The sequence below is a fragment of the Dermacentor variabilis genome, chromosome 6 (genome assembly GCF_050947875.1).
Source record: "Dermacentor variabilis isolate Ectoservices chromosome 6, ASM5094787v1, whole genome shotgun sequence".
NCBI classification, from domain to species: Eukaryota; Metazoa; Arthropoda; class Arachnida; order Ixodida; family Ixodidae; genus Dermacentor; species Dermacentor variabilis.
In genome coordinates this window covers 142,433,729-142,448,093 of record NC_134573.1, presented here as the reverse complement: position 1 = coordinate 142,448,093, position 14,365 = coordinate 142,433,729, and the positions used below count along the sequence as shown (strand labels likewise).

General features: G+C 46.4%; 1 protein-coding gene across 5 annotated transcripts in view; it reads right to left on the bottom strand.

Annotated features, from left to right (window-relative positions):
- Window positions 1-1,221: 1,221 nt before the first annotated feature.
- The window catches only part of LOC142585368 (GRAM domain-containing protein 4-like), a 150,573-nt gene continuing 137,429 nt past the window's right edge, over window positions 1,222-14,365 (bottom strand). For all 5 annotated transcript variants that reach the window (XM_075696084.1, XM_075696083.1, XM_075696086.1 and 2 more), the window contains 13 exons: window positions 12,615-12,640; window positions 11,635-11,726; window positions 10,914-11,005; window positions 10,194-10,230; window positions 9,882-9,959; window positions 9,739-9,782; window positions 9,122-9,231; window positions 8,241-8,419; window positions 7,140-7,272; window positions 5,578-5,668; window positions 4,066-4,147; window positions 3,881-3,946; window positions 1,222-2,107 (listed from right to left, as the gene is read on the bottom strand). In XM_075696084.1, the coding sequence (XP_075552199.1) occupies window positions 1,985-2,107; window positions 3,881-3,946; window positions 4,066-4,147; window positions 5,578-5,668; window positions 7,140-7,272; window positions 8,241-8,419; window positions 9,122-9,231; window positions 9,739-9,782; window positions 9,882-9,959; window positions 10,194-10,230; window positions 10,914-11,005; window positions 11,635-11,726; window positions 12,615-12,640 (1,153 nt within the window). In that variant the 3' untranslated portion in view covers window positions 1,222-1,984. The remainder of the gene's footprint in view (window positions 2,108-3,880; window positions 3,947-4,065; window positions 4,148-5,577; window positions 5,669-7,139; window positions 7,273-8,240; window positions 8,420-9,121; window positions 9,232-9,738; window positions 9,783-9,881; window positions 9,960-10,193; window positions 10,231-10,913; window positions 11,006-11,634; window positions 11,727-12,614; window positions 12,641-14,365) is intronic.

The window sequence follows — 14,365 nt, the reverse complement described above, 5'->3', positions numbered from 1 at the left end:
GCTTGAATTATCTGCAATTGGAATTCTACAGTGCTAAATGTGGAAAAAAAATGAACACTCGTTTTATGCAGATATATAAGCAAATTTTGTGCCGCCTTCAACACAGTTCTAAATGAATTCCAAACCTAAAGTTACTGGATACTTTTCTCGAGAGTAGAGTCCCCACAAATGTGCAGCGGGTTTTGTGACAAGCAATTGCGGAGGGTCGAATTTGGTGCATACTTGATATTTTAGGATCGCACAGAATTTTGTGCCTTTCTTCTGTGATGTGGGTTTGGGCGCATTCCTACAATTTCGCAGGTGTGTTGCATCCTCTCTCATAGTACCACTAGCTACCATGTGGCTGCTTGAATTTTAAAATTGCACACATACAGACTACTCCAGCGTAGTGGCGGCCCTGTTGTCAGCCACCTTTGGTTCTGCTTCCTCTCATTGGACAGTTAAAAGGTCCAAGTTAATCAAAAGCCTCGTTAAAATTAAGCAACTTCACAATGCATTGTAAAGGTGCTGGGCCGACTGAAAATTCTAGCTTTGTTTGATATCTTGTGGGGTTTTCCTGTGAGGTAGCAGCAACTTATTCAACTGCTTCTAACGTGCTTTTGCACGGACTCGTCCCACCATTGGAAGTGCCACCGAGTATATTCACGTCTTCACAAGGACTTTTGGAGCTGTTACCTTGGTGCTGCTTTTCACCCGCTGGAAATAGTAATCGGCTTGATTCATTGCGCGCTGGCTCTATTCTCGGAAAATGAAGTAACTGTAGTAAACAACTTGCAGTCTCTGTGGTAGTCTCATTGTACCAACAGGAGCACCTCTAAGTGCTTGGAAAACTGTTTATGCAGCGGTCTGCACTGATTGTACAGGCACACCTTCAACATTAATGCAAGCTCCTAATCTTTGAGCTACTTAATCTACTGCTTGCACTGTGGAATTTGCTAAAGATGAGCTGCCCACCCATCCAGCATGTGTAATTATGTTGGTCTTTATTCTAATTTTTATTCAGAGATACGCCTGTTTATTTAAACACTGTTCAGGATTAGTGGCTGCAGTGAGGTCTTTAAAGTGGCAGCATAAAATTTTAACTGTTTAATGAACATGGCAAGAATGCTGTAACTGGTGAACAACGAAGTTCAGAAGGTTGTTTTCAAGCTAGACTTTGATATGCAACTGGGTCTGATCTTAGTATCGGCGCATATCCGCCATCAACAAGGAAACACACACTTCATGTACAAGTTTATTGTGTTTAATTGTGAAAGAGCAACAGCAGGAAATAAATGACTCAATGTTCAACAACTGAGGTAAAGGTATCTTCCTCATAAAATAGCTTCAAAACATATGCCCATTCTTTTGTAGTAAACAAAGAGGTAAACATGCTGCTCACATATCACACATCGCATGTGCTCACAGTGTCTCGTGTTGTATTGGTCACTTCGGTAAGGACAAATTGGCTGTAGAGTGAATGCTGATGGCTTGTTCGCACCTTAAGCTGTTGTTTAAAAGGCAAGTCAGTGCAATTCCAAGAATGGTTGCTCTCATAATCTTCAGAAATATCTTGGATATTTCCCACCAATGTACTGGGTCTTCATTGTCGGCTGTGAAGCACATGTGAGAAACAGTGCGCAACAACTGAAATCGTGGATGCTTGCAGATTCCTTTGCGTAGCAAGCAAAGGTCTTAAGCAGTCGTAGAGCCTAACCTGGCACGTTTGTATAGTTGTTGCCAGGGCTGAGCTTCTCATTTACTATGTACATTGTATAATCTCTTTGTTGGCTCATTACATGGTGTCGGACTCACCTCGACACAACATTCATGGCTATTTACAGCAACTGACTAGGCAAACTACAAACACAACTCTGCTCAGGCAAGAAATCATTTGAGACTTATAGGTGGCGCCACAGAGTTTGACTATGACAATGGCCATATGTACAAATGATTTGCGCATGGAATGTGGAGTGTATGCACAAGGCCTCGAGTGGCGAGTTGATTAGCTGGTCTTGGATTGCAGAAGGTCGGCTATGGATGCCCACTTGCAGTTGTTCTGCATTCCTTGCTCCACAATGCTCTTGAAGGTTTCCTCTCGATTTGCGACAGTGCCAAAAGTGTACACCTGCAATGACAGCACGAGGACAAGGATTTGCTTATTTTTAACGCACTGCATATTTTTGTGCAAGTCCATCCAGCTGGATACAAAGAAACATTCAAGAACAGAATAAAGTGGACGGTAGCAGACAAGTCCAAATATTAATAGGAATGAGTGGCTATTTACAAACATGGGGTCATTTAGTTTGGATGCTGGTGTCAGGCATATCAAGTTGCATCCATAAGGTACAATATGTTCGAAAAAAGAAAAGGGTTGGTTGCGGCTAGCTTTGCATGTATCACTTTAAGTCTGTTCAAAATCGAACACTCAATTCTCGAACAACTGAAATAGCTTTTGTGACATCTGTTTGTCCAGTCTTGCATCTGGATAGCAGCATGCAACACATTGGATTGCTGGATAACTCCCTCTTGTGCTGATTGTGTGCTGTACAGGAGCATATTCTGCGAATGTCCACCTCGTGGATATGTCCATTTTGTCTGCTACTGAAGTGCTGATTGGCTGGGAGTGCCTGTCTCCTGATGCGTAGCTCAGCCAAGCCAATCGCAAATTCAGCAGCAGACGAAAAAATCATGTCCGCTAGGTGGACACTTACAGAATAACCCCCCCCCCCCCCCCCACTATTGCTGTAGGCATTATACAAAATGAATTGGATGCTTGATTGACGAAACACTACCATTGCGATTGCACAACTGTTCTAAAAGCAACATCTAAACATGTTGGTAAGATGGCGAACCAGCTGCCGAAGATTGCCTAGGCTTCGGAAAGGAGTACAGCTTGTGTTGTCAAATAGTAACCACTGCTGCTGTCGTGAGACATTAGTATCATCTTGTCTCTTTTTTTCATCCCGACACATTTTGCCATTTCTTTTTCATTTTGCCATTTCTCTGCTCATAGCAAGATTGACTGATCTGGCATTAACAAAGGTAATGCTGAATGTCTAGCTTAAAGGGACACTAAAGACTAACACACGCAGACTGTAAAAACACTATTTTGAAACCACATTTTCGTTAATTTGGCCAAAGAATACGGAAGTATTGCTGAAAAAAAATCGCGCAGAAACTCCTCTGGAAGTTCTGTAAGTATGCGTAAGCACTGCGCCTCTTGCTCATCTCCATGCAGCCCGGTGTCCTTGTCAATGGTATGAAACTTGATCCGACCAGTATGAACGACGCAGCTGCGGCGACACGAACTGCTGCGGGCGGCGGCGCAAGCTGAATCGATGACGCAAGCAAACTACTGCAGGTGGTGGCGCCAAGTGCACTGATGACGTTCCGATTATTATAAGCCGTTATCGTTCTTTAGCACCTTATCCGTCCGCGTCGAACCATTGAAGCAAGACGCGTGGCCCCTATCTTGAAAGCGATCTGCGATGGGGACACAGGGCGCGGAGTGTTGTGCTCTCGCCGCTTCACGTTGAAGAGAGAGCCAGCGTGAAGGTGAATTCGGTCAATCCTGCGGGCCCTTTGAAAGCGATCGTATTACGTGACGGACGGACGAGTTTCCTCATTGGGTATATGCATAGAAATGCTTACGCGTTTAAAACTACTGTCTTGCTAGCGCCCAGAAGTGTCATTTACTGACGCACTTTAATTTAGCATTCCTTATAGATGTCGATTTAACATTATGGCCTTTCATTAGAAATGGTATTAAAGGACAGATGCTTCGATGATCGCTCGACCATGACATGTACTAACGGTTTGTACCGCCCGTGTCAAAAAAAAAAAAAAAGTGTCCCGCTAAGCGTTGAAAAGCTGCTCCGCACGTAGAGAAGTGACTTACTTCGCCATTCTTCATGGTCACGATGAGGGACGCTCCATCGCCGGATATCCACGATGATGGCTTTCCCTGAAAGACGGCAGACGAAATTCGCATTGAGGACTATTTCATCACCTCCCAGGTTTAAGCAATTACTGCAGCGATATGAAATGGGGATGCGTAGAGTACTTAGCGGGACAGAAACTCACCTTTTCGAGCTTGGAAATTTCTGAGAGGTGGATGGTGAGATTCTTGGGGTGCTGGGTTTTGTACCGCAGGAAAAGCAGGTAGCTGCAATTTGAAAACGAGACAGAAACGTCAGCAAACTTGGCGCACTTGAAGATTGCGCGGGCTATATATAGCCTGCGGGGTATAGCCTGCAGGCTAGAGACAGTTAGCGCCAATAAATTTACGTTACGCCCACGTGCAATGGTAGTGGTTTGTTTATTAAGTACATTCCGAGCGTGGTAGGAAAGTGTGAAGCTTTGTTTTGCAAAGAACAAGATCGGAGCGTATAAGTGGTAGCCATGCAACCTTACGAAACTTGAAACACTCTGTTTTTCTGGATGCTTTTAAAGTTCTGCCATGGTATCGAATTCAGTCGTGTTTGCGCCTTCAGCCAATAATAGAAGGCTGTAGCTGCTCTTGGAGCCAATCGAAGCTCACAAGATGGCGAATTAGATCGCATGGTGGACTTCGACAGAACAGCGCCGCACTCTGGCTCATCTTTGACAAACTTCCGATAGCTTTATATATGTACCAGATTCCTATATACACTTTCCACAACATTCAGGCTCCTTCGCTTTGCTTCACACATGCGGCCCTAAAATCATAAGGCATTCAGCACACGTAGCGCATTTCGCACACCAAGTCGCAGGTGGCTAGCCATGGCGCTGGGTTCCTGTCCCGGCACTTGGTAACCAGTGGCACAATTCCTCAAACGATCACTTTTGGGAACGTGGCTTTGAGTGAGCGCCATTAGGTAAGCCAGGGGAAGAAGGTGTGGTCAAAGGGATGGCACACTTCACACCAGCGTTATTTCGAGTGCATTCAAGGATATTCGAGGGTTGTAGCAGCGGAAATTGTGGGGGGACAGACACAGAAAGGAACGAACAGACGTGGACGTAGCTGCTGAGCATCTGTTCGTTCTTTGCTGTGTATGTGTCCCACATTTCCCGCTACTACGACCCTCGAAGAGTGAACCAACTAGCTCAGTTGAACACCCATTCAAGGATGCCCGTTGCTTCGGTGTGGCGGCGTCCTAGACGCCGCGTCACGCCGGAAGTATTCCAGACTGGGGAAGTATTCCCCCCACTGTAATGCTCACTGAGCGAATATGGGACTGCATAATAATTTTTTTTAAAAAAGTGGTCGACAATGCCGGCGCACAGAAACGGGCTTCTCCTCATTAGGTATCTTGTTGTGGAGAAGCCAGCTTCGGCGAGCGCTTACTGGTCGAACTACACGCGCCTCCACAGCCAGCGTTTTAGCTGTGTCGCAACTTCAATATTCAGTCCTGTCAAATTGGAATAGCTGAAGAGTAAGACGCCAGTGCTTTGGTGCGAACGCTGGTGAAGTAAGGTTCCGCTAAACTAAATCACCAACGTAGCTGTCCTTTCGTAGGGGCATTACGTTTAATGTAGGTCTCGCTGCAAAACAGTTTTAAGGCTGCTGTTCTCATCGCAAGGGTACCATTAACGTGAACGTTTGTTTATACTCACTGGTCTGTCAAGTAGAGACGACCGTTGCGGAATGCAGAGGTGAGCGAGCGTTCCTTCTTGATCAGCGTGCACTTTCTGCCTTGTTCCCAGCCTGCAACAGATGGAGGAAGAGGGAGTGCACTTGAATGTCTACATCTCCACACCTGTTCAACAGCCACTGTGTCGCCCGCCGCGGTTGCTTAGTATCTGTGGTGTTGGGCTGCCAAGCGCGAGGTAGCGGGATCGAGTCCCGGCCACGGCGGCCGCATTTCGATGGGGCGAAAGCACCCGAGTACTTCGATTTAGGTGCGCACCCTAGGTATGGTACAATTTCTGGAGTCCCCTACTACGACGTGCCTCATAATCAAATCGTGGTTTTGGCATGTAAAACCCCACAATTTAATTATTTTTTTTAGTCATTGTGTCGCGAAACAGGAACGTAATAGGTCAAAGAGTGTTGTTGCGACCTCAAAACATGACACACGAGAGGGATTGGTCATGCTCCGGAAAGTTAACAGAGTCTCATTTTTCTTATTTTATGTAAAATTGGCGGTATTTTCTCACAAAGCAGACAAACCTTGCCAGACGTGCAACTTTTCTTTTTCATGGAGCAATAACTTGTCACTGTTACTTCGAATTGTGTTCTGCTCAACAACGATTCCGTTCTGACACTTGGTCCAGCTGTTTTCCCGACCATACCTGCAAATGGTGGCTTAGTGGCTATAACGTCGCGCCGCTAAGCACTAGGTCGCGAAATCGAAAGCCCGCATGCCAATGGCGAGTGATGGTTGGCCGATGATTATCAAGTGTGATTATGATAGATGTATAAATGTGGGCTTTTCTGGAGTAAATCTCAGTTGAAGTTCCGCGCCTGTCCTGTGTGTTTCTTTCCTCGTCCGTTGTCGTCTGCGCGGTTACATGATGCATTCCAATATCGACCACCAACTAGCCCACCTCTCCCTGTTAAATCGAAACCTGGCCGCGGCGACCGCATTTTGACGAGGGAAGGGGGGGGGGGGCGGTTGCTTAAGCGCCCGTGTACCGTGCAAATTGGGTGCGCGTTAAAGAACCTCGCGTTGTCAGAATTACTCCGGAAATTGGAAAGTGTCCGAAACTTGAGATTACGCGATCTCCACATTAGGTGCGTGGGAGGACAGCGCAAATGAAGCGACCAGCCGTCTCGACTTGCGCTTTATCTTTGAACCTGCTGCAGATTACCTCCACGATATGGCGCGCGCGGGCCGCGCACGCACTCAGAGGCGCGGACAGTCATGCGCAGCCACGGCTGGGTTAGGGGAGACGCCCTTACCTGACAGCCTACCGCCCCTCGCCTCCTTGCGCGCACTTTATCACCCCGAGACTTCCAACACGGCGCGCATCAAGCCATTGTCCTTCGCTGCCCACCCTCGCACGGTTAACCCTCGCAACATCAGCATATGGCGCTCGGGGCGCCACCTTATCGCACTTGGATTTTATACGGAACCTCACGGCGACGGCGAAAATTCGCCTGGAGTGTCCTTATAACTGCTATCGTAATAAAAAAGAAAAGAGTCGATTGACGAATGCATCCACAGTTGGCCTACCTTGCAGGCACATCTCCGAGGTGGGTATGTTGAAGATGCTGCTGAGAACTTCGTCGATGTCGTCCCCTCGGAAGGAGATGGGCGATTGGGACCGGCTTTCGCTCGCGTTGTTGTTGATCATTATCAGCGGTGGCTGCACAAACAACGTTCATCGCAAATGTAACAAAACAGACGTAATGCTGCCATTCGCGAATGAGAGAGAGAGAGAGATAAGAGTGATCGTAGAAAGGAACAGGCCACGTTCTTGCGCCACATATATACATAGAGGGAGAAGAAAAAAAAAGCCAGGAAAGGAAAGGTGTAGGGAGGTCACCCAGACGAGCGTCCGGTTTGCTACCCTACACTGGCAGTACGGGAAACGGGGTACGTGGTTCAGTTAAGCCTAATCAATTACATGGACGAAGAATCGCAGTTATTGCAGCAAACAGCGTCTCTTTGCAGACGTACACTGATTAAATGGCGCATTATGTGCATGGTGATTGGTGATCACTCGCATAACGCATTTTGGCTACATGGTGAACCGGCGTTAAATAGTTTGGTCTCCCAAAGTAACAAGATCAGCACACACATACTCGCGCGGGCAGAAAGAACGGGAACTCTAATGCCTGTCGAAAACAGGCACGTCTAGAGGTTCTTTAGTTATGAGTGGTTGACTTGGACATATCGTTGCGCGTTGACACAAATGGTTGTTTTGGGACCCCGAAAGGGGGGTTAGGAGGGGGGAGGGGAGGGAGTGTGGTTTGTGGCAGGATCATCTGAAGCCGGCTAACGACATGCATTAGCTTCAACAGTCAAAACAGGTCTGGCGTGAAGCAGGCCGTCTGGAGTTCGCAACAGACGACCAAGCAGCTAGCGCTCGAGCATTCTGGGAAGCCAAGTGGACACAGACCTGAGAATTACGCCGCATTGTCAATACACCATCTTTTTGTCATCTCTGTTTGCCTCACAATTACGGGGCAGGCTGCACGTTCATCTCCGATTGGCTCAAAGCGCCATCATTGCGAACTTCGCGAACTCGCGGCGGAATTCGACCATGTTCAGAATGGCGTCATTCCGCGGTGCCTGTAATGGACGAGCGATATCTACAGGAGAAATGCTTACCTCGGACTTCTTCTTGGCGAGCTTCTCCTTCTTCTTGTTCACTCGCGCCTGCTTCTCGATCTCGGGTCCGGTGGGCAGCTCGTTCCACAGGATCCAAGCCAAGTCGTACTTTGCGCGCACCCGCGGGAACCGCACGAACACGTAGTCCAGGATGAAGGCCTTCAGAACCAGGGCCGTGCCTGCGAGGACGACGCTTTTAGTCACGTGGGTCTCGGTCGTACGAAAGGGGGGGGGGGTGTGTGGCAGTGTTTAATGGAGAAGGTAATTCACACGCGACTAACTCGATTCGCGGAAGAAAACAGCATCTGGGCTCACGAGGTGGTAGGTTTCAAACCGCACCTTAGCGCTCAAGATACCATGATAAGCCTACAACATACACAACACTATTATGCGTATAGCTGCAATGCTATATGCAAGGAGTGTGCTAGAAATAGAGTTCAAAGGAGTACACCGAGTGTACTCCCAGAGATGTCGCTATAGGTTTCTGCTCTGAACAGAGGGGAAAAACATGAAAAGAAAGAGACAGGCGTGAAGAGCGTATAATCTGCGCATGCAGAAGAACGGCAAGCGCACGGTCAACTACATATAAACATCCTAAGCAGACGGGTAATAAATACTTCAGCAAAAAAAAAAATCGCATTCTACGAACTTCCTACTGCATTCGTTCCGCCAAAAATATAGTTTCGCGTGTACTATAGAGCTAATAAAACGCCGTTGCAAGCGCTGATAGTAGTAATCCGGTGTTGAGCACTGTTTCTTGCGAGCCACACCTAGTGGCCAGAAACGGGCCGACACGAGGTTCGAGCGCATCGGTTTGAACTCGGCGCTTCTCTAACGCACTAAATTAACTGTAGCAGAGATGCCGCCAAGGCGAAGCTCACCTAGCACTTTGATGACTTCCGCCGTGGGCCGGATCATCGAGTACAGGGCTAATACGCCGAGGATGCCCAATACTTTGGCCGTCACCGCCGGCTTTCTCCACGTCCACAAGCTGCGACAGATACATACATCAGGATTAGTCCGTGGTCGTGTGAATACGTACATGGTTTTCGCTTGTGCACGAAGACGATATGTCATGAAAGGCCATCAAAATTAAGTTTAACAGCTATCATGAGTTATATACGGACAGTACACTGAACTTACGTCATTGCAATTTTCATTGACTAGCGTCTTTAGGATTGTTGTAGACAGGAGGAAAAATACGTAGGAAACAGAGTAATCTATAAATTACATACAGATGTAGAGCCTGTTGACTGTCAATTTCATTTCTGACAACAGTAATGTTAGAATGAATTGTCTTTCTTTTTTTAAAGTATAGGTAATGCTCTGTTTCGTGGAGAAGGCTTTCGTTTCACAGCAGCAGTCAGAATCACTGTTCTTTTGTGGAACTTCGGTGAGTGTGGCTACAAAAAGAACTGTGACGGTTCTACAGGCCTGCCGAACGATTCGTAAAGGATAGTTCAGCTAGAGCTACATGTATCGTGTAAGTGACACTTACCTTAGTCCTTTGTCGAAAGCGTCTGACAGCACGTGAAACGTTTTCTGAAATGCGACGGAAAGGACAAAGATTGTGAGCCTCCTGTTTATGTGGCTAGCGAACTGCGACAAATTGTGCGATTTGCATAGGAAAGATATGCTTACCGCTATTTTCATGTTGAGGGACATGATCGCCGGCACCTTATCGATTCCCATGCCGATGCCGAGCTTCTTGTGATCGGTCTGCGGCAAAGAAGACCAGAAACGGCTCGTTTTCATGTACGTTCAGCTCTTTGATTGTACACAAAAAAGTGCAGTTTCATTTGAACAACTGTTCGATCGCGTGGAAGAGATAATGGTGAAGTAGCCATTTCTTCTTAAAGTTTGTTCTATTTCAGCGCATTCATAATGTGCTCTCGTTTTACGTCAGTAGGTGCAATTGCTAATATGGTGCCGTGAGGAGGTGAATTCACTCACCGTGAAAACGTCGTCCGTGGCTGAGCCCAGGAAGCCTCTGGAAAGTGTGAAATGACGTTTCTTCGTGAGTGCAAACTTCACAGAAAAAGCTACCTTATCTACTTTAAAACAGATTCCTTGGTAAGAAAAAAAAAAGTACTCGGGAAATCGGGCAAACCGAAAAGGAAGGAGAGGAAAGAAAAGGAAAGAAGAGCGATGTGTTTCTCTCACATGACGTTTCGTGTTCGGAGCGCATGTTTATGATTTATTGTTTATCTGGCCTTTGTTATTGTCTGCAACTTGTGTTTCTACTTTTTTTTAATGTCATAAGGAGTAGCCATCAACATCAATCGGTTCCAGCGCCTCCTTATTCAGCCGTACTAATAAATAAATAAATAAATAAATAAATAACTAAATAAAGTGATAACATCGAACCTTGCACTCTTCGATATGATACACCAGCACTAACCTTTTCCTATATCTTTCAAAATATGCCTTCAGGCAGGTTTAATTGATCGAGGATAATTACGTCCCTTTCACGATATTCTACGAGGACACTATACGAGGTACCGCAGGCTGAGTGTCCTGTATTTTTGTTTGAGCTGCGCACTTGAGAATTAAGTAGTGTCCAGCACTTGTCAGGTCAGACATTCGAAGACTTCCCTGGTTCTTTTATCACGCAAAAAAAAAAAAAAAACGAACACAGAGATGAGCGAGTATTGCTAAGCCGCGGACACTCACTTCATGCCCAGGTAGTTCTTGATGAGCCCCAACGCGACTCCGACGAAGACGAGAGTCAGCAGGCAGTCGTTCCAGAGTCCGTGAAGAATGGCCTTCAACAATTAAAAAGAGTCACGGTCATTCACTATACGCTACTTACACAGCATATCTTCTACGGTGGCGCTTTTGTGACTTCGATAGTAATAATATGCGTCGCGTCGTAACTACGAAGTATTCGTCGAACGAAAAATTGTGGCACCGAGGCGACATTATGCCTTCCTGTGAGACACTAACCTAACGCCTGTGAAAAAACTTGCTGTTTTTTAACCTGCCGTGAGCTGTACTAGGCCCCTTTTTCACTCTTAGTATGGTTCACTGCGGTGCAATATGCTTCGCCGCACTACATTCCGTATGCTTTACCGCATCACATTTCTGTACTGCAGTGAAACTAATTAAATGAAACGATCACTATGAAACGCACGTCAGACACTTGCCTGGAAATTGACGACTTCTCAGCTGATTCTTCCTTGTTACCTAGACTAACTAACGCCTATGCTTTTGTGTTGTAATGTCGGAGCGCGTTTTAGTACGTATTGTCAATATTCATAGACTGCAGGCTCGAACTCATTTTTCGCCGTTTCCTTAACGACGCCCCAACCGATCTCCCCGCGGTCACTGGAATACAGTGGCCGTACGGCCGTAACCTGATGTCACGTTTGTGACAACATGCAAAGCTACTCACCGCTACGACGAGGAGCGTCTGCAGTGGCGACTTCCACTGGAGAAGCTTCGTGACCTCGTGTTGCACTGCCCGCAGCGAACAGTCCACGCACGCTTCGGAAGAGAAAACAAGACAGAAATTCAAATATGTGCGCGTTCCTTCCCTTCCCTTTAGAGCGCAGCTTAGGCGCCCGTTTCTGCGGCGAGCGTCGGCGTCGTCCCTCGGCGTAACCGAGCGAACGAGAACGGCAGAAGGACGAAAGAGCGAACGCGGAGCGTGGTTGAAAGAACGGCGATAGCGAAGAGAGCGCGAGAATGAAAGCGGAGAAGGAAGAGGGTACGGCGAAAGCGCGAGAAGAAGGGGGTAGTGCCGCGCGCGGCGGGCTTTGCGGCGACGACGGCTACGAGATGGCGCCGGAGCGCGCACGTCGTCTGTACGGAAGCAAAGCGCTGCGTGAGCGGTGGTCTGTCTGCGGCGGCTGCTGCTGTGAATCGTGCCCACGCGTCACGATTGGCGGGGCAGTCTTGCCACACTTCGCTCCGTTTGCAACGTGCCGCACGAGACAGCTTGTGCGCGCCAGCCAATATATCGCTATATGAAAACAGGCATACCGTTGCGCCCAAATTTCGCATGGGAGTATCGTAATCGTCGCTGAATTTTTTCCCTTTCATTCTTTTTTTTTTGCTTTCATGCGACGCGCTTGAGAGATTTTTTGTTAGGAGAACGCTGCAGCAGAATCCTGCCCAGCTAAGAGGAAGTATTACCTCAAGAGCTCCTATATATATATACGCGAGAAAGGAAAAAATGATAGTCTTTCTCCGGTATACTCTGCACCGATTTTGGCGGTGTTTGTTTCATGTAAGTGCCATAGCTAAAATCTTCCTAAGGGGAGCAGATTTATTTAGACCGTCATTTAAAAGAACAAAAAATAATATGATATGCTTCAAGACGCCTATAGGTGCACAACAGCAGCTTCGATGCAACAATAGGGTTGCACTTACCGAATCGAAACAGGGTGTCCTTGGTGCTGCAAGGTGAAAAGACAAAAAAAAAAGAAGAAACAGTGAGGTCAGGCAGAAGTGGAGGAGAAATCTGAGCGAGTTGGTTATAGTCGAACATGTATACAAAGCAGCATGCACAAAAGTAAACAGAAGAAAAAACAACGATTATTCGTGCTTTTGTAAACCTGTGCTCGAGTTTCCGTTCTTTTAGATGTTGTATCTATATGTATCTAGGTTATAAAATCGCTCAATTTGACGACGCCCAGGTTTAGAAAGAGATAGCTTAATGCCTCAAAAAATTGAAGGTGCACTAAGGAGAAGAATAAGTTGAGGTAAATAGCTTAATTGCCTTTGTACAGTACGAAAGAAGCCACTCTTACCGCGATAGCAAACTTGCTTAGCCGGAAAAGGCTTTAAAAAAACAAGGACGGGTGACGACGCCGCCTTGAAGTTCCCGCACCAGCTCTCCGTGACGTCACAGATTTTGGCGGCGTTTGTTCGGGTCGAGTGAATTTTTTTAACGGTGCAGACGGTACTGCATTGTATTCAAATGGAGTCAAAGACTGATCTTAGCACTTTTCGATAAGTTTTACCGCGCCGCAACGGCCCAAATACGAGATAACACTTTGAAATCCGTGACGTCACAATCACGTGCCGACGCTGAGGTTTAGGCACGGAATTAAAAAAAAAAAAGAGAAATTTAGCGCTCATTTTTTTTTTGCTTATAATAGAACTCTTAGCGTGAAATTACCAAAAAACAAAGTTTTTTTTAAATACTCTATGTTATTAGTGTAATCAGTGTAAGCTGATTTAGTGCGTCTCTTTAGTATGCCTTTATGGTAGTAAAATTTATTATTTATTAAGGTAGTCACATTTTCAGCACACCGCATAAATGAAGTCCTTCTTCTTAAAGCAACGTCATGAAGAGCTCAGCTTTTCAAAAAAATTTTAGTTTCTAAGTAATTTGCACTGCTTGGCGCTTGAGAACGAGGTGCGCCTGTTATAACCGAAAATTCGGAAATTCGGGCCCTTGCTACATCAGCTGTGATCAGACAAATGAAAAGAATCCCGAAAGTGCGCGCAAAATTTCGGCGCGACTGGCCGCTCGAGGCACGTTGCGTATGTTCGCCGGCATTCTTTCACGCTCGATAAAAACACTTTTATGTAACACGTACTGAGCAGCACAAAACTGCATAGGGGGTTTTGCATGTTGCTCTGTAAATTTCTAATTGACACTGTTCATCTAAATATAATATCTGAGAAGTTAATTAATTAATTAATTAATTAATTAATTAATTAGGACTAATTATGTAATTAAAAATTACATTATGGGGTTTTACGTGCCAAAACCACTTTCTGATTATGAGGAACGCCGTAGTGGAGGACTCCGGAAATTTCGACCACCTGGGGCTCTTTAACGTGCACCTAAATCTAAGTACACGGGTGTTTTCGCATTTCGCCCCCATCGAAATGCGACCGCCGTGGCCAGGATTCGATCCCGCGACCTCGTGCTCAGCAGCCCAACACCATAGCCACTGAGCAACCACGGCGGGTGTATTATGTAATTAGGTAGAATGAAAAAAAATCTGAGTATGTCCAAGCAACGGCAGACTTAATTACCTTGGTTCTGTCCAGCTACTCTAAAAACAGCTGCACCCTTTGAGGTGTATATCTGCCACACGAACGATAATCGTCATCTGTCTTGCTTGCATTTACTTTCTTGAAAACGCTGCACTCGCTACTTTCCTGCC